General features: G+C 40.0%; 1 protein-coding gene across 1 annotated transcript in view; it reads right to left on the bottom strand.

Annotated features, from left to right (window-relative positions):
- DNAH5 (dynein axonemal heavy chain 5) overlaps positions 1-27,358 on the bottom strand; it is a 255,165-nt gene that overhangs the window by 12,871 nt on the left and 214,936 nt on the right. Inside the window, 9 exon segments of the mRNA XM_047799614.1 lie at positions 1,225-1,440; positions 3,247-3,450; positions 4,293-4,498; positions 6,432-6,651; positions 10,824-11,069; positions 17,315-17,464; positions 19,852-19,973; positions 25,087-25,277; positions 25,772-25,886. Of these exon segments, the coding sequence (XP_047655570.1) occupies positions 1,225-1,440; positions 3,247-3,450; positions 4,293-4,498; positions 6,432-6,651; positions 10,824-11,069; positions 17,315-17,464; positions 19,852-19,973; positions 25,087-25,277; positions 25,772-25,886 (1,670 nt within the window).

Genomic DNA, 27,358 nt, shown 5'->3' with positions numbered 1-27,358 from the left:
CTGGCAATCCAAGCCTTACAAACACACACATGAACCCACACAAGCAGATATGTACACATACACAACCATAATGTTGACTGCCTCAAAACACTAGATTTCCATTTTAAAAGCTTCCTGTTTTTTCCATCAAAAGCATCCATCCACTCATTCATTTCCATCTTATGAGTTTTTATTCAGAGTCTTCTGTGAGTCAGGTATCAAGCCAGGCTGAGTTGCTTTATCTTAAGCAAATTCAGAAGAAAAAAAAAGAAAACATAAAACTCCATACTTACTATGTTTATTTATATAATTATGATTATATTTTAGGCATTTGTATCACTTTGTAAATATTTCAAACACTGTTAGACATGAATAACTGCTCTCCCGATGCTATAATGAAAGGTGCTTATGAAAACTGATAGCAGTATTGATTTTCTGCTAGCCACATGATCAGAGTTTCTCCCAAAGGAAATGATTCCCTCGGTGAGAGTTCCTCAAGTTCAGTCTGTGGTCCTAGCAGCCAAAGTGACCGGCTTCATGGAGAAGAATAGGATACTAAAGAAGCAAAATGCTGCAGACTTCCTCCTGAAAACCAGGTGGAAAGGGAAATATACAAAGAAACACAGTGGTCCTGTGACAAAAGTCACACTTACTCCGGGTCATCTCTTAAGACTACACAGAAAGGAAGCCACTCACTTTTGCTTTTACTGAAGATTTAAACACGAGATCAGGGTAAATTTTTTCACAGTATTTGCTAAAACATATTTAAAAATTAACTGTCATGACCATCAATTTTTGCCTAGAAGTTCCTTGCATATTAAAAAGACAAATCAATTTTAAAAATCCATGAGATGAGGAAGCTGCAGAGTTAATAACTATAGATTTCCTGAAATTAAGAAGGCCTGAATTTTAAATTACACAATATAGGGTTGTTTTTTTTTTTTTTAATAAGCAGTGCTTTACACTAAGAATACATCAATTTCCTTGGAACAAATGACAATGTGAAGTGCCTCAAGGGGATAGTCTAAAAAAGCAATCCTAACCCATCAGTACACGCTTGTAATTTAATTATGAAGATTAACATTATCCTCAGGTTTCATTATTATTTCTATTTTGAAATGACCACATATATAGACTCAAACACTTCTTTTTCTGGTTCTTCAGGAAGTGAAGAACCCCCACCCCCCTCCCCCACCAACCAGACACAAACACAGTTGCTGTTTTATCAGGATGTCATCAACTCACTTCAAATGGACTATAGTCTGGGGGCAGCTTTTCTAGCATGTCATCAGCCAGCCGGGCCACCACCGCCTCCCGAGTCTCATCCCCTCCACCAGAGCTGTCCTTGGGCTGGATGCCCAGGATGGTGTCCAGCACGTCCTTGGCCAGCTTGCTCTGGTAGGTGATGTCGGCGTTGGGGTGCAGACCAAACACCTCAGGGCTGTCATAGGTTGGCAAGCTCTGAACAACAAATAGCCCAGGTAAGCACAGCCTGCTGATGCAAGCACTGGTTAAATTACACTGTCTTAGGAAATAACCACGTTTTTATTACGATAAGCATTTACATACTACATCTTATTTGTGACAAGCTCCAATCTCTGTAACTTCTCCAGGAAAGCATCAAAAGTTGCCTTGAAAAAAAAATTTCACATAATAGGCTCATGGTTCTTAAACATCTGCACCTCAAGCAAATTTAATCAAGGGGACATTCTCTTGTTTCCTAATGTCTTTGTAAGATAGAAAGGGAACCATGGGTTGGTATCTTGTTTTCTGAAGGTCTCATCTAATTCAAACCAATTATTTAAATATATGTTGTATAACTAATAATTAGTAAAAATGACAGTTTTAGCAATTATGGCCGAAATAAGACCAGAGGTTGGAAATGTACCCTCCCATGGAGAGAGAGACTAGGAAAAACGAGAAATATTGAAAGAGCAACAAAGCTAGAGAGAAAAACAGACAGCAAGAGATAATGAGAAGTAGAACTAGCAAGTAAGTACCCCTTCAGCTTCTTGAAAAAAACAATTACCTACAATTTGACATTGATTTCTATGTGTGAATTGTATCTTGGACTTTTATATTTTCCCTCCCTTGCCTTGACTTTATTCCTTTTTACACAATTCTTCTTATGGACTACTTCAAATTCACTGTGATAGGAGACATATATAAAGAAATATAGGGACAGGCAGACCTAAATTTATACCTTCCCAAGCACTTCTTCTATTCAGTGCTAATGATTTAAAGACACAGTACAGTTGAGACAAATATATCCACAGATTTGAATGAGTAAAAGTGTAGCGGTGGTAACAGATGATGAACTCATTACCTTTATATATCATAGAATCTCTAAATATACTCATAAATTCAGCTCTTGGGGGCTGTTGTACTTTAGTTTGTTCACCCTGAGATAAATCTTAGAGGCAAAAGAGATCGCTAAACAAAGATCTAATGAACTCAAGGTATGGAGGCAGAAAATGTAGTTGCCTTAAACCACAAATCAGATTTTTTTTTCTAAATTTCCTGTCAAAACCATATTTCTTCTTACAGCAGCGCGTCTCAAGTGGAGGTGATTTACCCCCCTCCCCTCCAGAGACATTTGACCAAGTCTGGAGATGGATTAGATCATCACAGCTGGGTAGGGAGTACTACTGACCCCTAGTGGTTAGAGGCCAGGAATGCTGTTAATCATTTTACACAGGACAGCCCCCCACCGCACAGAAGGATGCAGCCCTGAAAAGTCAGTGGTGCCAAGGCTGAGAAACCCAGTCTTAGAGGAAGCTCTTATACAGCGTGCATTCCTGAACATATTCATATGCTTCCCATTAGGCCAGGATAAAGGAACAGGTGCCATGGGATAAGGCAAGTAGATTGAAAAACAGAAGCGATTGAATCTAGAGGCCGCCATTGCAGCCTCAGGTAGTTGAAGTCTCACAGGTATAGAACTCCAGGGGATTTGTGTAGGTCCCCAGTTCTAATTTTTCCCCATCTATCATTTCCCCAAAGAATATTCCTCCCTGGGGCATTAAAAGGGAAGGAAAGGAAGGAATTCACACAAAACACACACTCAGAACAAACATAAACCATTCAATCATTAGATGAATAGAAACATATGAAGAAAACACCTGTGGTATTTGGAATCTTCCACGTTCAGTGTATATCACCATTAAAATTTATTTGCAAAGAAGTACATACAGTATAAATAAATATCAAGAAAGCCAACTGGCCGCAGCTATTGGCTCTAGGCATGAAATTCTGAAGGTGACAAACCTGGATATACTGAAGGTAGTTATCCACCGTGCTGCATTTTGGAATATTATATCCTTGGTAAAAGGTGAAATCTGGGCCAAACATATTTTCACTGAACCAAACCTTAGCAAGCGTATTCAACAGCCTCTTGTCGTAGTCATCAGTGACCCTGCCTCCATACTGAATCTCTCCTATCATGTAGCGGACAGTGGTCCAGGAGACACCCTGGGAAAATGGATAGAATGATTGTGCACAACTGACTACTGTTCCATCCCCATTTTCCCTGTCAAGTAACACCCATGTGCTCCTTGTCACCAATGTCATTTACCCATTCGTTCATGCATTCCCTGGCAATGTGAAACATGCAGAAAGAAAACCAAATAGGCAAACAGGAGGGGTAACTCAAAGCTCTACGTTCATGATTTGAAACAGATTCCCTTGGTGCCTCCATGGGGTTCCATACTTTAATTTCAATAGAAAAAAATGTTTATTTTTTGAGAATATTGAGGCCTTTCTTTAAAAATCACACTCTTCAAAAGGAAGCACAGACTCTCAACTTTTCACTTTTTAGGATTTAAAAACAAGCTTCTGGAGTTTCCATTGTGGCTCAGTGGAAATGCATCTGACTAGCATCCATGAGGACACAGGTTCGATCCCTAGCCTTACTCAGAAGGTTAAGGATCCGGCGTTGCCATGAGCTGAGAGTGTAGGTCGCAGATGTGGCTCAGACCCTGAGTTTCTGTGGCTGTGGTGTCAGCCACCACACACACACACAAAAAAAAAAAAAACCCACAAGCTTCTTCACTCATTCCCCCATCCCTCCAATAGACCCTGCTAGGTTGTCTTACATGTAATGTCAAATAACTTTGAGAAATAAAAAGATAATCAAAACTGGTTCACTTTTTCCCCTGAAATCAAGAGTCTAGTGTGACCCAAGTTGCTATGACTTAAAGAAGAGGTCTTTTCAAGCACAGGAAATCATTACTCTTAGAGGATTTACCCCAAGGCTGAGCTCAAGGACCCAAATCCACAGTTACCAGCAGCAGGAAGCAGTGTGCACACAATACCTTTTTGAGATCCATGTCATCTAAGTGGTTTTGGATGAACTGCACCGTGGCATTAAAGTCAGCTTGGTTAAATTCATAGGGGATGTTCCAGCCCAGGGGGCCGAACTTGCGCCTCTCCTGGACAGTGGAGTGGAGGAAAGCCACGGCGTACAGCATGGGCTTCCACTGCGCTACGGAGCTCACATCCAGCAGTTCTTGGCTCACACCTGTTGCGGTCAGTTGGGTATAAAACTGTATCATCTCTCAAACATCTTTATTTTCTACTACTTTTATGAGTTGTTATTTTTTCAAATTCCTGATATTAAACCTCATTTATCTTGTTTATTTTTATCATATTCATATGACAGTTATAATTTAACTTTGGGGTAACCAGAGGGTATTATTGCTCTCTGAAAAATATGCAAAGAGATTGGAGGGGAGTGGGGGCTTGCTAATACAGGATCAAGTTCTTGCTAACTTAATAAGACAATGTGGGGAGTTCCCAAGTGGTACAGTGGCTTAAGGATCCCATATTGTCACTGCTGTGACTCTAGTCACTCTTGTGGCACAGGTTTGATCCCTGGCCCTGGAAGTTGCACATATACACACACAAAAAAGCAAGATAACTTGGGGATAAAAGAGATGGAAGAATAACGACAGTAAAATAAATTCTAGTACTATTACTACAACACTACTACTACTAATAATAATAATAAAGGTATTATTATTATTATTATTATTATTAGAGACATGTATTCAGATTGCAATGGGCTTCTATGTACTCTACTGACAATTTAATAGTAATCAAAACAGTGTATATAGAAGCCCACTGCAACCTGAGTATAGCCCCCAAATAATAATTATGATTATATAAATATGTATTTATTATATACAATTATAAACTTATTCATTTGCAATCTCTTTTTATTGACATCATCCTTCCATATCCATGTTACACCCTACACTACCTTGTAGATTGGCAAAAATTTGAGCCTTGTTAGAAATTCAAAAAAAATTTCTTTGGAGATTTTTCAGATTTACTGATGATGATGATAACATACACTATTTTAATTTAAATTTATCTTAATTATCCTCAATAGATTTATCGCCTCTACTCTACACTTGAGAAAATGAAAATTCAGGCTGTTTGAGCCACTAGCACCCAAGGGAAAAAGCATTTGTTCAGGTAGGACCAGGATCAGGATTTCTAACTCTGAGCTCCACATTCTTTCTGTGAGCATGAGTCTCCGATGGGAAGCTCTGTAACAGAGGGAGCCAAGGTAAAGATGGTAAATTCAGTTCCTGTTGTGACAAGAGGGGCATTTTGGACTGGTTGATTTCTAGTCTAGTCTGGTTGATTTGGATGGTCTGATTTCTAACCTAGCTCACATTCTGAAATCCTGACCCTCGGCTTTGGGACATGGAGGCAGAGGACCTAATTTCATTTCAGCCCGTCCTCTTAAAAGAGGCTGACATCTTCCTTTAGGTCTTGCACCTGAAGACCATAAGCAACAGCATTATCTGTTTTAGATGTTAACATAAAAAGGCAGGTATCTAGCAGAGAAGAGCCGAGGTCAGAGTAGAGCAATATTGGGAGAATAGGAAAAATTGAAGGTGGGAATTCTGAGCTCAGATGCCCTAGTGCTTACAGAGGATTTTCTACCTGGAGCAGAACAGAGGAGCCCAGTCCCTCACCATCATGGTAGCTAATAAGACCACTTGCTACAACTAATCCTAGCTAATACCTGCTATACAATTTCTTTCTTTCTTTTTTTTGCTTTAGCAGGAATTTTATTCTTTCAATTTTTTTTATTACAATTGTTTTTACATAATTTCTTTTTATTTTTATTTTTTTTTGGCTGTACATGGAAGTTCCCAGGCAAGGGGTCAAACCAGAGCTGCGGCTGCAGGCCTATGCCACAGCTATAGCAACACTGGACCTGAGCCACATCTATGACCTACCCCACAGCTTGCGGCAATACTGCAATACCGGAGTTTAATCCACTGAGTGAAGCCAGGGATCGAACCTGCATCCTCACAGACACAATATTGGGTTCTTATCTGCTAAGCCACAACAGGAACTCCCTTTTTCATAATTCCTTGAAGAAAACAATTTAAACACACGAACGCCTATAAACTTGGAAATGTTCCTTGACTCACCACCATATGTTCTTTTCAGTCCTGCCCGGAGGCCCTGTGGGGGCTCATTGGCAAATTTAATGGACATCTGAAGGAGGGTAATGGGAAAGTGTTTATGAACCTCGGTGGTCATCCACAGGCGGAAAGCATCGTGCACAAGCTCTGTTTCCACAATTATGTCCATGAGTTCATCCATGAAATCCAGTCCCAGATGGCAGTTCTGCAGAAGTGCCCATCCTCCCTAAGTCAACAACAATAAATGGAAATTAGGCTATTTTGTGTTTCATCCAAAGATATAAATTAGTATATTCTTTAGAAATTAAAATTTAATAGTAAAGCACACTAACCACTTTAAAATAATCTAGGTCAAATCAAAGGATACAATCATGTTTATCTGAGATAAGTTACTTTTTTTTCTTGTTCTGTGTATGTGTCCCACAGTATATGGTAGGAGTCATGAAAACTACTAAAGTGAAACAGAAAAGATAACACATTCAAGGAATGATGGTTGACTGAAAACATCTGTTTCACTCAGTTCCCTCCCCAGATTCCATCAAAACTACAAGGAAATGGGAGTTTCCGTGATGGCGCAGTGGGTTAAGAATCTGACTGCAGCAGCTCAAGAGGAAGCTGAAGCTAAGATTCAATCTCTAGCCCAAGAACTTCCACCACCCATGGGTGCAGCTATAAAAATAAATAAATAAGCAAACAAACTACAAGGAAGGGACTTTTTTAAAGGCAAGAACGCTGAAGGACAAAGACAGTGAGGGCTTAAGCAATACCAATAACCTTCGAAACAGACTCAAGAAAGCTGAACTCTAACCTGGCATTCAGAGAGAGCTGAGACATAATCTGATTTACACCGTATAACTTCCCACACACTCAAGAATAGGGGACAAAGGTCCCTCTGGAAGAGGGGGAGATGGTGTACTAGTACCGGACTGAACGTCCACACTCCCAACATATTTCCCCAATAAAAGATGGAAAGTTGATTGAAGTTGCCAGGCCAGGGATCCAACTCACACCACAGCAGCGACCTGAGCAACCGCAGTGACGGTATCAGATCTTTAACTCACTGGGCCACCAGGAAACTGCAAATTGATTTTCTTTAGAAGGCAAAACAGACAGGGTTTACAGTGGAGGACAAAAGTCTGTTAAGCGTACAAGAACCTCACTGAAAATAGGTGGAAAAAAGTTTATCTATTGAATTTGGAGACCTGTGACCTCCCTTCTCCCACTGAGTTTCCAGAATACAGCCAACAGGGCATACCCCTCTAGAATACAGAACGTTTTCTGGGGAATCTAACCACACCAAGAACAAGAGCTTTAGAAAAGAGTAAGTCATATCTTTTGCATAAATTGTTCTATGAGCACAAGAAGATTCCTTTGTATAAAGCAACATGGGCAAAAATTTAGGTCATGCAATAATAATTTATTCAATAACTAAGCTATAGAATATTTTTGCTAAAATATCTACAATACCCAGACCATAATTTTGAGTTGTTTTCTTGACTCCATGACATTGGATTATTTAAATTTGACTAGTGTAGCCAGAGATATTTTCCTTTCCAAGAAACAAAGCACCAGATCTAAAATCTTAGTTGAGTTACACTAAAAAACTGATTATTTTGGAATGTCACATATTCTCTCTTACATTCTCTGCAAAAGTATATAGCACTGCTGAATAAATGTTTTTTTGTCCTATGAAAATTTAATTGGCACTGTTCAAAATTTAAAAAAAAAAGAGGAATTAAATATTAAATGTAATACCAAAAAAGGTTTAAGATGCTCTCTTTCACCCACCATACAGGGGAGTCCTAAATTCTTAGGTGAGAATTCTGATGCTTCAGTCTTCACCCACAGAAAGAAATCCCTTAGCCAAGGTGTTTCTTTGGCATTACCCTTTCTGCAGTAAATGTTTTGTGTTCTTCTAAGTGAACAGATCATCTGCTTTGCTATGCTTGCATATTGGTTCATTCTGTCATAAAAACCACTGTCTTGGACAAGTCATAAGTAAGGTGATAATGATTTTTTTTTTTTTTTGGTCTTTTTAGGGTCTCACTCATGGCACATGGAAGTTCCCAGGCTAGGGATGAATTGGAACTACAGCTGCCAGCCTACACCACAGTTCACAGAAACACCAGATCCCTAACCCACTGAGTGAGGCCAAGAATCGAACTCACGTTCTCAGGGACACTAGATGGGTTCGTTACTGCTGAGCCACAACAGGAACTCCCTAAAGATATGTTTAAATGATATGTGAAGTTAAACTACTAAACAGAAAACATGGATAAGTTTAAAGCTAAAAATATTCTGTTTAAATTCTAATTTAGTCACCTGAAACTGTAATTTTTAGTTACGCCATTATTTATTTAAATTCAAGTTAAATAAGGGTTTTGCAAATGTTAGTGTTTTTGTTATAAGTACAGTACTATGCAGAAGGAGGAATGGGGGAAGTTGAGAGGAAGAAGGGAGAGGGAGAAGGAGAGCAAGAGAAAAAAGAGGTCAGGGTGTAGGTCCACCAAGCCTTCATGTAGGACCAGACTGTGACTCTTAAATAGAGATGTATTTTTTCATCTCTAAACATATTTATTTATTTGTTTATTTTGCTTTTTAGGGCCACAGCTGTGGCATATTCCCAGGCTAGGGGTCGAATCAGAGCTGTAGCCGCTGGCCTACACCACAGCCACAGCAATGCCAGATCTGAGCCGCATCTGCAACCTACCCCATAGCTCACGGCAACGCCGGATCCTTAAGCCACTGAGTGAGACCAGGGATCAAACCCGCAACCTCACGGTTCCTAGTCGGATTCGTTTCTGCTGAGCCACAATGGGAACTCCTCCATACATATTTAAATCACATGCTTTCTGCGCTCCCCCTCCCCAGGGCACAGTAAGTGCACAAGACAGCACGCACCTGAGGGAACCCTCCTTTTCACCAAAGCTGGGGGCAGGGCCCAGCTTGAGAGTGAAAGATCTTCGAGGTGAATCTGAAGGTTCTAGAGCCAGCTGGCTCAGCTCTAGCCCAGGGGGTAGGGATCAGGATGCAGCACAGTGGGAAAGTTCTAGAGTCAGCAGCTAGACTCTAGTGCTTTCACGGTGAGCCTGGTGTTTGGGAGTTGGAAGGACTCAGCCAGTTCTGCTCTCAGCAAACAGATTCCCTGGAGGACACAAAAGAGCTTTGAGATATGAAGGCAGAGCTCAGACTCAGGGAAGGAGGGGCAGGGTCTGTTTTAAAAAGACCAGGAAAGCATCTGGACCAAGACCATATGTTCTCCAGCAGGAATGAGAAGCCAAGTGGTTCTGCCACCATTGCTTGGCCAGAGTGAGGAGGAAGAGGGGAGCAGGGGTGGAAGGATCCTCTGGGCAGAGCCAGACACTGCAGAGAAGGCTGGACCAGAGTAAAGACACAAGTGTCCTGTCCTGGAGCTTGAGTTCTAGAGATGAAACAGGACTTCTGCATTCAATTAACTAAAGTCCTTAAAAGTGCTTCAGCTCTGGACTTGACTGGCCCATTAGCAGGGTCACCATATGGCTTCCAGCCCCATTGCCTGCTCTGTACACTGTAGAATTTGCAGGCTTCAAAGGGCTCCAGAAGCCCACTTGGAAGGCAACAGGTCAGTCAGGCTTCCTAAAACCTCTGGTACCAGCCCAGGGTAATGGCAGACACCTAGCCTCTGGGATCTGGGCCAAGTCCAGGGGACTCCAGGGCACAGACTATGCTTTTTGGATCCAAGAGACACATGGTGTTGTGGATTCTGGAGTGTTGTGGGGTCCAAGAGCAGAGATGGAGGGGCTGGAGCATGTGGCCGAGAGAGGGAGCTGTGGACCCCACACAGGGTTGGGGATCTGGAGTGGGGTTTAGTGTTATGCACACTGGTTGGGAAATAAGATATTTTGATTGGTCAAGTTTTCCATATGTTAAAGCTCAGGAGAAAAAGTTTTAAATTGTATTCATTTTTCCACGACAATTTTCTAACTGATATCATGCTCTTTCTCTGTTTAGGATAGAGAATATGATATAGGAGTTCCTGAAGTAGCTCAGTGGGTTAAAGACCTGACATTGTCTCTGCAGGGATGCGGGTTGGATCCCTGGCCTTGCTCAGTGGATTAAGGATCCAGCGTTGCCGTAAACTGAGGCACAGGTCACAGACACAGCTGGTACACAGTGTTGCTGTCGCTGTGGCACAGGCTGGCAGCTGCAGCTCCAATTTGACCCCTAGCCCAGGAACTTCCACATGCCACATGTACAGCCATAAAATATATATATATATATATATATATATATATATATATATATATATATGTATACCACATAAATTTAAACTCAATGATTTAAATGTTCTTTTCTGCACTGCTATCCTATAGCCTGTAACATCAACAATAGAACACAAAAGTAGACATCTAGCCTCACATTTGCCATGGTCTGCTGCAAGAGCTTGCGGGCGTGGACCTCCTGGCCCTGCCCCATGGACACGTAGCGGGTTTCTATTTTTAATCTCTTCCCCAGGGCAATGATGGCATCTGTAGGGTCTGAGCCCATAGACAGGAGACAGATGAGTGGTGTCCGTGGATCAGACTCCTCCCATGTCTTTTCCAAGTCCAGGATAACTCCTTCTGCATAGTTTTCACCCATGGCATCCATGATGTACTTGCGGGCCTGCCAAAAACAGTACATGGGTCACCAGAACCATGTGTGTAATTCAATGTGGTTTCCCAAATTCATTCTGCAGGTTGTCCCAATGATGCCCACAGAAACCTTGCCAGGAAAATGTGACAGAGGCTTTTTTCTTCTTATTTCTTTGTCTTTGAATCCCCATACCATAGATAGGGAAGCTGACTTAATTCACTGAAAACACAATCACACATTTAAAAGATCAGAACCCAGGTTGGCTGACTCCTTGTTTGGGACTTGTTTCAGTGCCCTAGTTGCTTCATGCTATACAAAAAATTTTAAATGTTAGGCAACCCTAATAGTGAGGATTCTTTAAAGGAAAAGTATATGCATTCAAATAAACAAGTAAGCAGTATTTTATTTTTTTATTTTAAAACAGTATTTTATTTTATTTTATTTTATTTTATTTTATTTTGGATGTTCCAGGGATCAAATCCATGCCACAGCAGTGACAACACCAGATCCTCAATCAATCCACTGAGCCACCAGGAAACTCCCAAAAAGGTATTTTTAAAAAAATTTTATAATTAAAACGTAGTTGATTTATGATGTTGTGCCAATTTCTACTGCACAGCAAAGTGACTCAGTCATACATATAGATGCATTCTTTTTTATATTATTTTCCATCATGGTCTATCCCAGGAGATTAGATACAGTTCCCTGTGCTGTGCAGTAGGACCCCATTGCCCATCCATTCTAAATATAATAGTTTGCATCTACTAACCCCAAACTCTCAGTCCATCCCATTCCCTCCCCACTACACCTTGACAACCACAAGTTTGTTCTCCATCATGCCTGGGATTTAATGGGTATTAACAAATAGATAATTACTGATGAATGACTACTTATTGAATAAAAGTTACTGCATACTTATTGATTTATTTTATATATTTTTAAAGATTTAATCCATAACACCCAGGCCACAATATTAGTGGCAGATTTAGAGGCATACCAATTTGGCACAGTGCCCAGGTTTTTCTCCCTTAGCAGATCCTTAATGACTTTTGGGGAAAGCACCACACCTGGCTTCCCAATGGTCCAAGAAGTGGCAGCCAGGGCCCTGACTGGCAGGACTCTGTCCGTGGCAATGAATTGACCAACCAGTGCCTGGGCCCCTGACTCATGAACATATGACCCTCCCTCTCCTTTACTAGTGCTTGGCAGAAGTTCTGAGAAGGTAGACTTTAGTCCAATTGCATCTGGAGCACCAGATGACACTTATTTGTCTAGCTGTCAATATTTTTTTTCAGGTTGGCCAGACCCTATATTGAATTCTCTAACCAAAACATAAATGCCTACACATTCTTCCATCCTTCTGATAGGCACTCTATCTGCAAAACAGAGACAGATCACAGGCGTGGAGAACAGACTTGTGTTTGCCAGGGGGAAGGGGAGGGAGTGGGATGGACTGGGAGTTTGCGGTTCATAGATGCAAACTATTGCATTTGGAGTGGATAAGCAATGAGATCCTGCTGTATAGCACAGGGAATCATATCCATGATGGAAGATAATATGAGAAAAAAAGATATACACATATATAACTGGATCACTTTGCTGTATAGCAGAATTTGAAAAAAACATCATATCAACTATAATATAATATCAACTTTTAAATTTTTTTTAAAAGTTTGTCTGACATGTTCTTTGGCTTCTCCAAAAATCTACTCTGTATACACATTCAGCCACTGAAGCAGTATGCTTTGTGACTCAAAAGGACTTCAAAGATGGACACTCAGGCGTTCCACAAGTCACAGCTGTTTCTCAGCACCAGTATCTGCCATCACTACAGCATCTCTGTCAAGACCCAGGTGCTTTGTACTCAGGCACAGCAAGGACAAGGAGCTCAGAATGGCCAATCTTGCCATAGAACTCAGCATTGACTCCACACAAACACTACCAACCAAACTATGAAATAACCCACTGTTACATACATCAGGGACCAGGTGGGAAATATATTAGGCTTTGGTGGCCACACAGGTGCTACTGCAACAACTCTACATACCACTATGGCACAAAAGCAGCCACAGACAGTCCATAAATAAATGTGTATGGTTATGTTCCAATAAAACCTTATAGACGTGAATTCAAATGTCATCTAATTTTCATATCACAAAATATTATTCTTTGTGTTTTTTTTCCCCCAAGCACTTAAAACTATACCATCATTCTTAGCTCACCAGTTGTACACAAACAGGCAGTAGCATAAGACACCCTTGGAGTGCATTGTTCTTGCAGCCAGGCTTTTAAATGTCCCCTGACTGGGGCAGACACACCACCAGAAATGCTCAGAACAAGCCTAATGCTGCTTATGGAGAACAGGGATTGAATGTGTCTACACTCTAGACCTTCTAATCTGTTTCCCTAAAAGGAGTCTGGTTGAAAATCACAAAAAGAATCTAGTGTGAGAATAAGAACTTCAGAGAAGAGAATATTTTTTCAAGGGGCCTTCTAGATCTTGCTTAAGATTTGGTTGCTATCATAAGGGCATGAGAAGGAGTTCCTGTCATGGCTCAGCAAGTTAAGAACCCAAAATAGTGTCTGTGAGGATGCAGGTTTAATACCTGGCCTTGCTCAGTGGGTTTAAGGATCCGTCATGGCTGCAAGTTGCAGTGTAGGTGGCAGATGTGGCTCAGATCCAGCATTGCTATGGCTGTGGCATAGGCCTCAGCTGCAGCTCCAATTTGATGCCAGCCCAGGAACTTCCATATGCCACAGGTGTAAAAGACCAAAAATAAAATAAAATAAAATAAAATAAGGCATGGGAAACCATTAAAGGAATACCATAATGATACTGCCTTTCTTCTAGAATATACAAAATGGACTAGAGTAGGCAGGAATGAATTATAGGAGGATATGGCCATTGTCAGTCAAGGATGACAGAGGCCAGGGGATGGCAAAGTTACAAAGGAGGAGGAGAGACTTAAATTTCAGCATTGAACCCAAGGAAGTGTTATATGAAAAAAATAAAAAGGAGAGAAAGAAAAGTCTGCTTGAACCTTCCACACTTCCCTTAAATAAGGTAACTATTTGACAATTCATTTGGGCAGGATAAAAGCAATGAAGTGGAGAAGAAAAACCAAAGGAAGGGTGATCTCAGTGCCCTGGGTGGAAAAACCCATTTTTCTTTTCTCCATAAATCACAGAATGTAGCGGTTTTCATGATTTCACAGCACCAAGGTGGTCTTGAGGGTGGGTACTCCATATGTTTTTAACACTCCCTCTGGAGAGTGAAGGGAAAAAACGTCCTACATTCTATTAGAAACTCCAGCCTATTGCTACTTTATGGCTTATTTAAAGAAGTCTGTAAAAAATCAATGTCTGTGAATATTAGAGTTTAACTTTTAGCTGTGAGGTTGAGATACCACCAGTCTGTTTGGTGAGTAAACTTCCACAATGGCAGGGAAGCAGATTAAAAGTCTTTGAAAAGATGGTTCTTTTGGAGACAGGACTTCTGTTTCAACCATATGCACTACTCAAAAAATTTCAGGCCAACCTACTTGCTTTTTTTTTTTTTGCTCTTTTTTAGTGCTGCACCCGTGGCATATGGAGGCTCCCAGGCTTGTGGTGGTATTGGAATTACAGCCACCAGCCTACACCATAGCCACAGCAACAAAGGATCCAAGCCGCATCTGTGACCTATACCACAGCTCACGGCAATGCCAGATCCTTAACCCGCTGAGCAAGGCCAGGGATCGAACCTGCATCCTCATGGATACTAGTCAGATTCGTTTCCACCGCGCCACAATGGGAACTCCCCAACCTATTCTCTTGCATCGAGGTTTGTGACATGTTCTGGGGAAAGGACTACAGGTTTGGAAACACTATGCTTCCCTCTGGTCTCTCCCCTCCCTGGTACCTGCACACTCTTTCCATTCAAGGAACATTATTTTCCTACTAGCAAAATGGAGCAACCATTTCATTTTTTAGTTAATATAGAAACGATATGAAAGAACAAAACATCACCTTTATGTAGACCTATATACCCATGTTAAAAACTTGGTTTCTTTATTTACTCTCAATATACCACATAGATCAAAGAAAATTACTAACTCACTGAGCCCCAAAGTATACCTTAGTCCATATAGGTTCTTTATTTTTCCATTTTTCATAATTGTATTGATAGAAAATTACATAGACACCTACTTGACAATTATCATTGAGATTAACATTTTAAATATTCTTTATTTATTTTTTTGTCTTTTTAGGGCCACACCAGTGGCATATGGAGGTTCCCAGGCTAGGGGTCCGATCAGAGCTGTAGCCACCGGCCTACACCAGAGCCACAGCAACGCGGGATCTGAGCCGCTTCTGCGACCTACACCATAGCCACAGCAACAAAGGATCCAAGCCGCAACTGTGACCTATACCACAGCTCACCACAATGCCAGATCCTCAACCCACTGATCGAGGCCAGGGATCAAACCTGCGTCTTCATGGATGCTAGTCAGATTCGTTTCCACTGAGCCATGAATTTAGAAGGAAATTCTCCTTTAAAATATTACCCTTCGAACCCTGACACCTATGGTCAATTAATCTTTGACAAGGGAGGCAAGAACATCAAATGGGAAAAAGAAAGTCTATTCAGCAAGCATTGCTGGGAAACCTGGACAGCCGCATGCAAAGCAATGAAACTAGAACACACCCTCACACCATGCACAAAAATAAACTCCAAATGGCTGAAAGACTTAAATATAAGACAAGACACCATCAAACGCCTAGAAGAAAACATAGGCAAAACACTCTCTGACATCAACATCATGAATATTTTCTCAGGTCAGTCTCCCAAAGCAATCGAAATTAGAGCAAAAATAAACCCATGGGACCTCATCAAACTGAAAAGCTTTTGCACAGCAAAGGAAACCAAAAAGAAAACAAAAAGACAACTTTCAGAGTGGGAGGAAATAGTTTCAAATGATGCAACCGACAAGGGCTTCATCTCTAGAATATATAAGCAACTTATACAACCCAACAGCAAAAAAACCAATCAATCAATGGAAAAATGGGCAAAAGAACTGAATAGACATTTCTCCAAAGAAGACATACAGATGGCCAACAAACACATGAAAAAATGCTCAACATCGCTGATTATAAGAGAAATGCAAATCAAAACTACCATGAGATATCACCTCACACCAGTCAGAATGGCCATCATTAATAAATCCACAAATAACAAGTGCTGGAGGGGCTGTGGAGAAAAGGGAACCCTCCTGCACTGTTGGTGGGAATGTAAACTGGTACAGCCACTATGGAGAACAGTTTGGAGATACCTTAGAAATCTACACATAGAATTTCTATATGACCCCGCAATCCCACTCTTGGGCATATATCCAGACAAACCTCTACTTAAAAGAGACACATGCACCCACATATTCATTGCAGCACTATTCACAATAGCCAGGACATGGAAACAACCCAAATGTCCATCGACAGATGATTGGATTCAGAAGATGTGGTATATATACACAGCCATGAAAAAGAATGACACAAGGCCATTTGCAGCGACATGGATGGAACTAGAGAATCTCATACTGAGTGAAATGAGCCAGAAAGACAAAGACAAATACCATACGATACCACTTATAACTGGTATCTAATATCCAGCACAAATGAACATCTCCTCAGAAAAGAAAATCATGGACTTGGAGAAAAGACTTGTGGCTGCCTGATGGGAGGGGGAGGGAGTGGGAGGGATCGGGAGCTTGGGCTTATCAGACACAACTTAGAATAGATTTACAAGGAGATCCTGCTGAGTAGCATTGAGAACTTTGTCTAGATACTCATGTTGCAACAGAACAAAGGGTGGGGAAAAAAATGAAATTGTAATGTATACATGTAAGGATAACTTGATCCCCTTGCTGTACAGTGGGAAAAGAAAAAAAAAAGAAAAAAGAAAGAAAATATTACCCTTTGTGGCTCATCCTGTTAAGAACCCATTGTGGCTCATCCTGTTCCCATTGTGGCTCATCCTGTTAAGAACCCAACAGACATAGCATCCATGAGGATTTGGGTTTGAAACCTGGCCTCACTCAGGGGGTTAAGGATCCAGCACTGCTGTGAGCTGTGGTGTAGTTTGCAGACGTGGCTTGGATGTGGCCTTGCCATGACTATGGTGTAGGCCTGCAGCTTCAGCTCCGATTTGGCCCCTTGCCTGGAAACTTTCATATGCGGCAGGTGTGGCCCTAAAAAGAAAAGGAAAATATTCTCCTATTTTTAAAATATGTGCTTTTTACCTGGGCAATGGTTCTGTCAGGACACCAGGATCTAATGAGGAGAAGACGTCTAAAGCAGTCGAGAGATTTATCATAAGCGTTTGGAAGGGGCTCCTCCTCAGGGTTTTCCTTATCAAACCAAATTTTCCACATTTTCTCATTTCTTGATATCTGAAAATACCAGGGGATAAGAAATGTGTCACACCACAGAAAAATATTTCAGTAAGAGTACTATTTCTAATATAATATCTATTTCTCCTCTTTCTGACCATTCCAGACACGTGTGAATGATATCCCTAGACTATTTTTTTCTTAAATTTTATATCTTAGTGCCAAAAAAGTTTGAGAGTCTAAAATCAAATAGGATTTGCTCTAAAGTCAGTCTGTACGAACCCCAGCCTACAGCTCCCTTTTAAAGGAGGGAGAGTCCTGAGTTGTTCAATATCTTCTATGCCTTTGTGATAACAAATCTGTAAAGAATAAAGAGTCCAAGGGAAATTCATTTTCATTATTTTAAGGAAATATGTTTTGCTCCATGAGATCCCCTATGATCAGGAACCAAGTCTTACCCACTCATGTGTCTTCATTTCCCAGGACCATTCTTGGAACAAAAGAAGACACTTAGTACTTTTTTTTTTTTTTCTTTTTAGGGCCACACCCACGGCACATGGAAGTTCCCAGGTTAGGGGTTGAATCAGAGCTGCAGCTGCCAGCCTACAACACAGCCACAGCAATGGGGGATCTGAGCCATATCTGCGACTTCTACATCACAGCAACGTCAGATCCCCGACCCACTGAGCGAAGCCAGGGATTGAACCTGTATCTTCATTAATAATGGTTGTATTTGTTTTCTCTGTACCACAATGGGAACTCCTAATAAATGTTTATTATTGAAGTTTTTTGGTCAATACTCTATTAATCTAGAGTAATTTGAAATGTACCACTTAATGCCACCATCAAATGAAAAAATCACACTTGCTTCCCTTAGGCAATTGTTAGAGGTAAAAAACATAGTTCGTTATCCTTTGAAGCTTAAAAAAGCAAAGAGAGATAAGCATTATACGGGCAAGCGTCTCAAAATCATAGAATAAACAACATCTGCAGATAAACATAATTTTATGCTCTCTGGAATATTCCCTTTGATTAAAGCCCCAAGTGTATTTCTTGGAGGTCTAATCAAAGAAAAAAAATATTTGGGTTCATATTTAGAAAATAGCATGTAAGAATAAAAAAACGGTCTCTTTCAGTCATGAAAGACTACATAATGCAGAGGGATTTCAGGTATAAAATATAATCTCCAGAAGACAGCTATGACAGACAATAATCCAGGAAAGGTCACTAGGAGTCATCCCAGGGGAATAAGTTAGAGTGAACTAAAATCCCTCAAAGGAAAGTTATTTAACCCAAGAGAATGGTTTGTAATCCTAATTACATGGCAATCACTAGGTGTAAGCCAAACCATAAAAAATACAGCAGAACTTCAGCTTCTGGTTACCTTAAACTTGCAAAGTCAAGACCCAAAGATGGGACAAATGGTACCATATCATTTATATGTGGAATTTAAAATATGATACAAATGAGAAACAATCTCACAGAGAAAACAAACTTACGGTTACCAAAGGAGAAAGGAGGTGGAGGAAGGGTAAATTAGGAGTTTGGGATTAGTAGATACAAACCATTACATATAAAAAAGATATACAACAAGAACCTACTGTATAGTACAGGGAGCTGTACTCAGTATCTTGTAATAAACCATAATGGAAAAGAATATGAAAAAAGAATATATACACATAACTGAATCACTTTGCAGTACAACAGAAATTAATACAATGTTGTAAGTTAACTACACTCCAATTAAAAAAAAATTAACCAGCATTAGGACATTTTATGGTCAAAAAAATTCTTCAACTTGCAGCTAAAGAAAACAGCTTTGCCGTCCATGTGACTTCTCTCTGGTCATCAGATTTTCAAGGGCCTGTTTCCTGGCTTGTCCCAATTCAACTTTCTATACCCAACTTCCATGATACTGACATAGACACAATTCACCAGGAATTAGCTGATTATGAAGGGACAATAACTTCCATAAAGATAAAAGGCCAGGTGTTTGTTTGTATTAGCATCATACACAGATGCCTAGCTAGGACAGTGTAACGAGAAAAGAAAGAGGAACAAGAGGCAAGAAAGGATACTTAGCATCTGGAGGTGAGCTTTCATATTTCTTTTCGTTTAACCTCTAGAAAAAAAGGCAAAACCTTTTAAGCATATCTAATCATTTAATCTAATTGAATCTGTTTTCCCATTTATGCGTGTCCAATTGGTTATACTGATATATGACCTAGGACAGCATTAGTTAAACTTCCTGGGCAACTAATTTCTTCCTGCAGAACCAGCCTGCTGTATCAGAGAATGAGTAAGCTGGAGAAGGTCAATCACTGGTCCTATCATTTTCAGAGTGACAATAGTAAGAAGACTCTCTTCCCCAAATAGTGTAAACAGAGATAAATCAGGAAGCTGCTTACTGTGAGATGACCATAAAGCTTATTCAAAAAACAAATCACCTGATCAAGGACATCAGAAAACTGTCTAAGTTTGCTAAGTTCCACCAAATTCAGCCAGGTCATGTCCAGGATCCATTTAGATGGTTTAGGAGGACAGGCTTTCAAGTCCAAAGAGGCGCCACCTTTCAAGTTAAACACAGAAAGTTATTAAATTTTTCTTTCTTTACTATGAAGCAATCTCTTTATAAATACTTTAGCTGAAACTATCTTAATTTCAATTCTTTGACTACCTTGACATTTCTTAAACTCAGAAATACAAACCATAGTGACAAACTTTTTTATTTTTCATATATATATACACACACACACACACACACACACACACACACATATATTTTTGTCTTCTGTCCTTTTTTTAGGGCTGCAGGAACTCCTAAAGTCTTAATACTTTTTTTTTTTGCTTTTTTGGGCCACACCCATGGCATAGGAAGGTTCCCAGGCTAGGGGTCGAATCGGAGCTGCAGCTGCCAGCCTACGCCACAGCCACAGGAACACCAGATCCAAGCCATGTCTGCGGCCTACACCACAACTCACAGCAATGCCAGATCCTTAACCTACTGAGCAAGGCCAGGGATCAAACCCACATCCTCATTTATACTAGTTGGGTTCATTAACCACTGAGCCACAATGGGAACTCCTAAACTTTAAATTTAATAAAGGAATAGATGATTTTAGAAAAACACTTTTAAGGATCAATAACATAGGTTTGGATCCAGGCAAGTGCTTAACTCCATGTGGCCAAGGTCTGAGACAAGCCAGCTCATCTGTCTGGGTCTCTGTTTCCAAATATATACAATGGGAATAATGAGGCCTGGGTGCTGTGATAATGACAGAATGACAGCAAATATATGTGTAAAGCACTCAAAACAAGATCAAGGACAAAGGTGAGGGTCAATGTCAGCATTAAGAACTGCCAAATGTTGAGAAGTTCATTTGAAGGAGAGAATTTATCTAAAAATGTTAGTTGTATTACCCATGTTTGAAGCGCTCTTCTCTATAAATAAATCTATTATTTCCACCCATTTTGAGCACACCCCAAGGGCCCTGTGCTAGTCACTTATTTTTGGTCAATCTAACCACAACAAACGTTTCCATTTGATATAGACTCCTACTTTTTGCTGATGATTTATCTAAGCTCACATAACTCTCACAGCACCATAAAATAAATGACACCTTAAAAATGTTATTGTTGTCCATCCCAGAAAAACCAAGTGTGTGAACAATCATATTTTAAGTCAAAGCAAGAGTTAGCAAGGCTTCTATAGGATAAAATATACTGTTTAATAAATAACACCCATTAAAATGTTTCAAGGAAAATATGCTCTAAGCATAATTCTTAAAAGAATATAGCCAATCCATTTGGGCTACAATGCTTTTTTGAACAGAGCGGGTCATAAACAAATAGTAATACTCAAGATATTTACTGAGCCAATTTCTACTTTATTCAAGTACCATGGACCCCCACTAAATTGCTGTCTTTTGCCAAATGCATCTTAGAATACTTCCAAAGTAAGTGGAAGAAAAGGCAAGTGAAGCCATTTCAGTGAAAATATTAGCTCATAAAATCAAAAAGTATTGCTTGTACACCAGGGAGCCATTAAAAACCTAAAGACAATGGCACTGTGTTGAAAAATGTCACACCAATTTCCATGAAAATGGTCCATTTTCCAACAAACCAAAAAGAACAAGGTATTCACCACAGGGTTTGGGAGAAGCTATTCATGGAAAGGAGTGTTTCTTGTGGCCAAAGCATTTTTCATTGTTTAGTAGAGGATAACTATCATGAATATCTTGCCTGCCTCAAAAAATGTACCATGAGCTGCAAGGAATATTGTAATGATGGGGGGTGGGGGACATATTCCTGGACTTTGTGTGTGTGTGTGTGAGAGAGAGAGAGAGAGTCATATAAACATTTATTATTATTACACCTGGTGAGATAGTTGATATTTCTATGGAGAACCATTAAAAATTGTGTTTTTTTTAATTTGAGTATAATTGATTTACAGTGTTGTGTCGATTTCTGCTATATAGCATACTGACCCAGTCATACATATATATACATTCTTTTTCTCATACTATCTTCCAAAGAACAAAATAATGCCATTTGCAGCAACACGGATGCAACTAGAGATTCTCATATTTAACAAGGTCAGTCAAAGAGAAAGACAAATACTCTATGATATCACTTATATGCATAATCTAAAATATGGTATAAATGATCCTATCTACAAAATACATGGACTTCTGATGAATAACCAGCTGGGATAGGAGTAATTCAAAATAAATTCTCAAGATTATTAAGAATTATGCCAGTTCCTTCAACCCTCAAACCTTCACTTTGGGGAAAAGTAGGTTTAAATCTTCACCATAATACTTTGTAAAAGTGATACATGCTTATAATGAAATATTTCTACAAGTCATCCCACACAATCATGAAGTGGCATAGCTAAAGGCAGATGTTGAAAGCGATACAAGGAGTTTCCACTGTGTCTCAGCAGGTTAAGAACCTGACTAGTCTCCATGAGGGTGCATGTTTGATCCCTGCCCTCACTCAGTGAGTTAAGTATTCAGCATTGCCATGAGCTGCGGTGTAGGTTGCAGACACAGCTCAGATCCAGCATTGCTATGCCTATGGCGTAGGCTGGCAGCTGCAGCTTCAGTTGGACCCCTAGCTTGAGAACTTCTATATGGCACAGGTATGGCCCTAAAAAAAAAAGTCATCTAGGCTGATACTTTCCATCTTAGAGATGAGTAAATTAAAAGATCAGTACCAAAACACTGTTGCTATCTAAATAACATTTTCAAACAAGGGATTTTAGATTCCTCATGGAAGAAGTTCACATCATTGGGTAGCTTTCACCAACATAACTAGCAAAGGGAAACCTTATGAAACTCTATGTCCTAAAGCAGTACAAGAATAGCTGTTGAACACCAAAGGCCCACAAAAACCTGTCCAACCTTGCAAGCCTCATACTAATCAAAATAAACTAAAAAAAAACTAAATATAACAACACCTATCCTTTGCTGAGCATATTCCATGTGCCAGGGTTTATATAAACTGTGTGAATGCTTGATAAATCCTATTATGTAGATTTGAGTATCCTTGTTTCACAGCTGAGGCAACTGAAGCTTGAAAACATTAAGTAATCTGCTCAAAACCACTCATCCAAAAAGTGGAAAAGCCACTATTTTCCTTTAAGGTCTTCCAAACCCTAAATCCCATGTTCATTATCATCACGCCAAATTGTAACATGCTTTACAATTTTTCAACCCACTCCTGGACGCTATGTTCAATGTCATGTCCAGGAGGAAATGTATCTTTGGCTGCCCCTAGGAAGCTCTATCAGCTGGAGGACCATTCACTGAGGCCAGAAATCAGTAACACAGGAAGGACTCACTGAAGAAGGAAACTCCTGTTTCTACATGTCTATCTAAGATGATGTCTCTCCAGACTATTCATTTTCCATGTGTTCCAATTTAGGAAACTTGGAAAATAAAGAAACCCAACAGGCAAAGGTTCAAGGGTTAGAGACAATGAATAGAAAGAGGAAGAGAGTTCATCCACAAATCATATATTTTTAAGTTTTCAAGTCTAACTGACAAGTCTTTATTGCTACTATAAGACATGCATATGCATATGTGATCCACACACCCCCACATGCGCCCTTCCCTATTGCCCCCCCCACTGGGGTCCTCTTCAAGTTCCTCTGTAAATCTATTCTCCCAGTAAAGTTATGAAAATCCACCTCCTTCCAAAGACAAGGTTGCCCCTTATCTTTAAAGATAAACCTTTATTTAGAAAACTATTGTAAACATGGTGTATAATGTTGATTGATTTGCATATGTTGAACCATCCTTGTGAACTTGGGATAAATTCCACCTGGTCATGGTGTATGATCTTTTTTATATGTTGTTGGATTCGCTTGGCTAAAATTTTCTTGAGAATTTTTGTGTCTATATTCATCAAAGATATTGGCCTATAGTTTTCTTTTTTGGTGGTATCTTTGTCTGGTTTTGGAATTACAGTGATGGTGGTATCCTAGAATGTCTATAATGGAAAAAAATTAAAATCACTATTAAAAAATTAAAATTTTTTAATTTTAAAAAAGAGCTAAAAAAAGAGAAAGCTATTTTAGATACAACCTTTTTGACTCCAGCATCATTTCTACAGTTACTTCAAATATTTTTTGTCCATACATTCAAGAATATGATAGCAAATGTATGTTTCCCAGCCTTCCACAGGGCTATATTGTTCCAGTGGCATAGGCAAGCTGTCTGTGAGCAATGCTGCAACAGATACAGAGGAAATATCCACAGGATGACGGCATGGTGGCCTCTCCCACTATGCTACAGTCGCCCTCATAGCTTTGCTTTGCCTCCATCATACTAGACTCCCTCTTCCTGGAGGCGTTGGTGTCTCCTCGTCCTTCAACACTTTCCCCAAGTGTCCCCAGGACCAGAACCCTCTGCTCCTTTGGGCCTACGCTCACCTGTCCATCTCTCTCAGAAGGCCTACAGCATTAGCGATCCCATTAAATGCCCCATTTAAAATGTTACCATATGATATCACTTATTTGTTTAATCTAAAATATAACACAATTGAACCCATTTACAGAAGAGAAACAGATTCACATACATAGAGAACAGACTTGTGGTTGCCAAGGGGTTGGGGGAGGGAGTGGGATGGCCTGGGAGTTTGGGGTTAGCAGATGCAAACTATTACATTTATAATGGATAAGCAATGAGGTCTTACTCTGTCCAATCTCTTGCGACAGACCATGATGGAGGAGAGTGTGAGAAAAGGATTGTGTGTGTATGACTGGGTCTCTTTGCTGCACAGCAGAAATTGGCACAACATGGTAAAGCAACTGTATTTTAATTTTTAAAAAATGTTAAACCCCTCATAATCCATATAACCTGCATCTCCCCATCTCCCTTACCCTTCTCTGTTTTTTCCATGGTGCTTATCACGTACTACACAATTTACTTATTGTTTACTAGGTCCCAAGTGCGTATTCTGTGTTTGGACACACAGTAGGTTTTCGATAAATATTCACACAATAAATGAGCAAATAACATATCTCACATAAATGCAATCTTCAAGGAAATGCAAGGAAACTGCTATTGCAAAACAAAACAAAACAAAACAAAAACAACAAAATAATGACTGCGCAGGACCTTCACAACAATTCCTACATCTGCACTGTGCACAATGCTTTCTTTGGTTATACAGACCTTTAATAAGGGTGAGAAACTCTTCGTGCTTGACTCGGTTCCTCTGGATGTCGATCTTCAGGGCAAGAAGCAAGGTGAATAGGAATTTGTGCTCCTCATACAACCCGCGAGCCGTGTACTTATAAATCTCGTAGGTCATGTGTTCAATGATATTAGCGATTCTCTTGCTTGTAACTGGGCTCTTCATAGACCTGGAGAAGAGAACAGTTAAATCAGGCTCCCTTCACTGCCCTTTTCAATTGTCCCTAAAAACAACATCTTGACTAGAAAATAAGTGACACCGGAGGACCAATTTTTATTTTTTATACATCAAGTGTAAGCTTCCTAAGTCCAAAATAACAAGCATTCTCTCAACATGAAATAACATAACTGAATCCTCAACATTGTCTGAATCAATTTTATCTGTGGGGCATTGTCACCAACAACAGTGATTCAGGAATTTTCTTGTTTAACAGAAACTCGTGAAACCAAAGGAATCGATCAATGATGAATGGTTGGTACAGCTTTCTCTGAGCATAAAAATGACAAAGGAGAGTGAATTAACACAATGGTAATTACACTCATGGTATATTAAAAGAGAAAAAGACTCTTAGTAGCAAAGAGAAAAGAAGTTATCAACACAATGTCATCATTCCAGCCCACAGATATAGAATTCAGCTTGGCTTCCTGGGTACAGAAGACATACCGGGCTAAGGAAAGGTCAAACAAGCCAAGAAACTGGCGGAGCGAAGTCTGATACATCTCATTAACCAAGCGCATCTCCGTGATGAGGAAATAGAGGATGCTGCCCCGTGTAGCGACTGAAAGACAAAGAGCAAGTCAGCACTCCAGACGAGCTTGGAAAATAAATGACCCATGCACAAATCAGCCTAAACTCTGCACGAAAGCAACAAGTTTAACTTTTATGACTTATCAATGACTGACTACCAGCAATAGGAGTCTAGAGCCATGTCATCATATATATTGAATTCATCCTTACGAGCTTTGTTTAAGTAGTCTGCTATTTCTGTTCATTAAATGATACTTTATACTCTATAGAATCTCTAGATCCCCAATAAACATAGTTTATTATGTTTTTTTCATAGGTAGAAAAGACAACCAATGGGCCAGCACAGTTTGTAACACTCGAAAAATTCTATAGTCATTGTAAGGACCCTTTTCTTTTTTTTTTTTTTCTTTTTACATTCTCACCTGTGGCCTACTGAATTTCTCAGGCTAGAGGTAGAATCAGAGCGGCAGCTGAGGCCTACGCCACAGCAACACCGGATCTGAGCTGCATCTGTGACCTACAACACAGCTTGCAGCAACACCATATTCTTAACCCACTGAGTGAGGTCAGGGATAGAACCCAAATCTTCAGAGACACTCTGTTGGGTTCTTAGCATGCTGAATCACAATGAGAGCTCCAAGGACCTCATTCTTAAGCTCCATGAAGAAGCCCTCCCTAACCCTGGCCTCAAGTTGGCAAACCAAGGCATCAGTAGATATTGCTGCAATTAATTTTCCAAGAGGCATGATAAATACTAAAGGAAATTGGATTCTTTTAGTAGGTTCCCTTTGTAACCCATGGATAATACTGATCTTTCAACTGATGGATAAAGTTGAAAAGCTCCCAGGTGACCAGGAAACTACCTTCCTAATACGAAGAGTACAAACAAAATACAGGCTTATGGTTACCAAATGAGAAACAACTAGAGAATATCCCACAGACATAGCATGAATTCCTTAGACTTTACTAATTTTTAGTCGGACATCCTTTAAAACTTCTCCTCTTGACTTCCTAGTTTAAAAAAAAAAAAGTTTCTAGGGAGTTCCCTTCTTGGCTCAGTGGTTAACGAATCCGACTAGGAACAATGAGGTTGTGGATTCGATCCCTGGGCTTGCTCAGTGGGTTACAGATCCGGCATTGCCGTGAGCTGTGGTGTATGTAGGTCGCAGATGTGGCTCGGATCCCGCGTTGCTGTGGCTCTGACGTAGGCTGGTGGCTACAGCTCCGATTAGACCCCTAGCCTGGGAACCTCCATATGCCTCGGGATCAGCCCTAGAAAAGGCAAAAAGACAAAAAAAAAAAAAAGTTCCTAGGAACTTTAAAGATTTCCCAACTAACATGAGTTATAAGCACCTAGAGAATTTACGCCATTATAAAATTTCATCTCAATATTATTGAATATTTAAAGAAATGCCACAAAACATACATGGCCACCCCACACTGAAGAGGCGTCTGCAAAACATCCTTACTTCAATTTCTCTAATTCTCATTTCTCGCTTCATT

Source organism: Phacochoerus africanus, chromosome 1 (assembly GCF_016906955.1).
Source record: "Phacochoerus africanus isolate WHEZ1 chromosome 1, ROS_Pafr_v1, whole genome shotgun sequence".
NCBI lineage: Eukaryota > Metazoa > Chordata > Mammalia > Artiodactyla > Suidae > Phacochoerus > Phacochoerus africanus.
The sequence above is the reverse complement of the archived record's forward strand: the minus strand, read 5'-3'. Positions and strand labels throughout refer to the sequence as shown.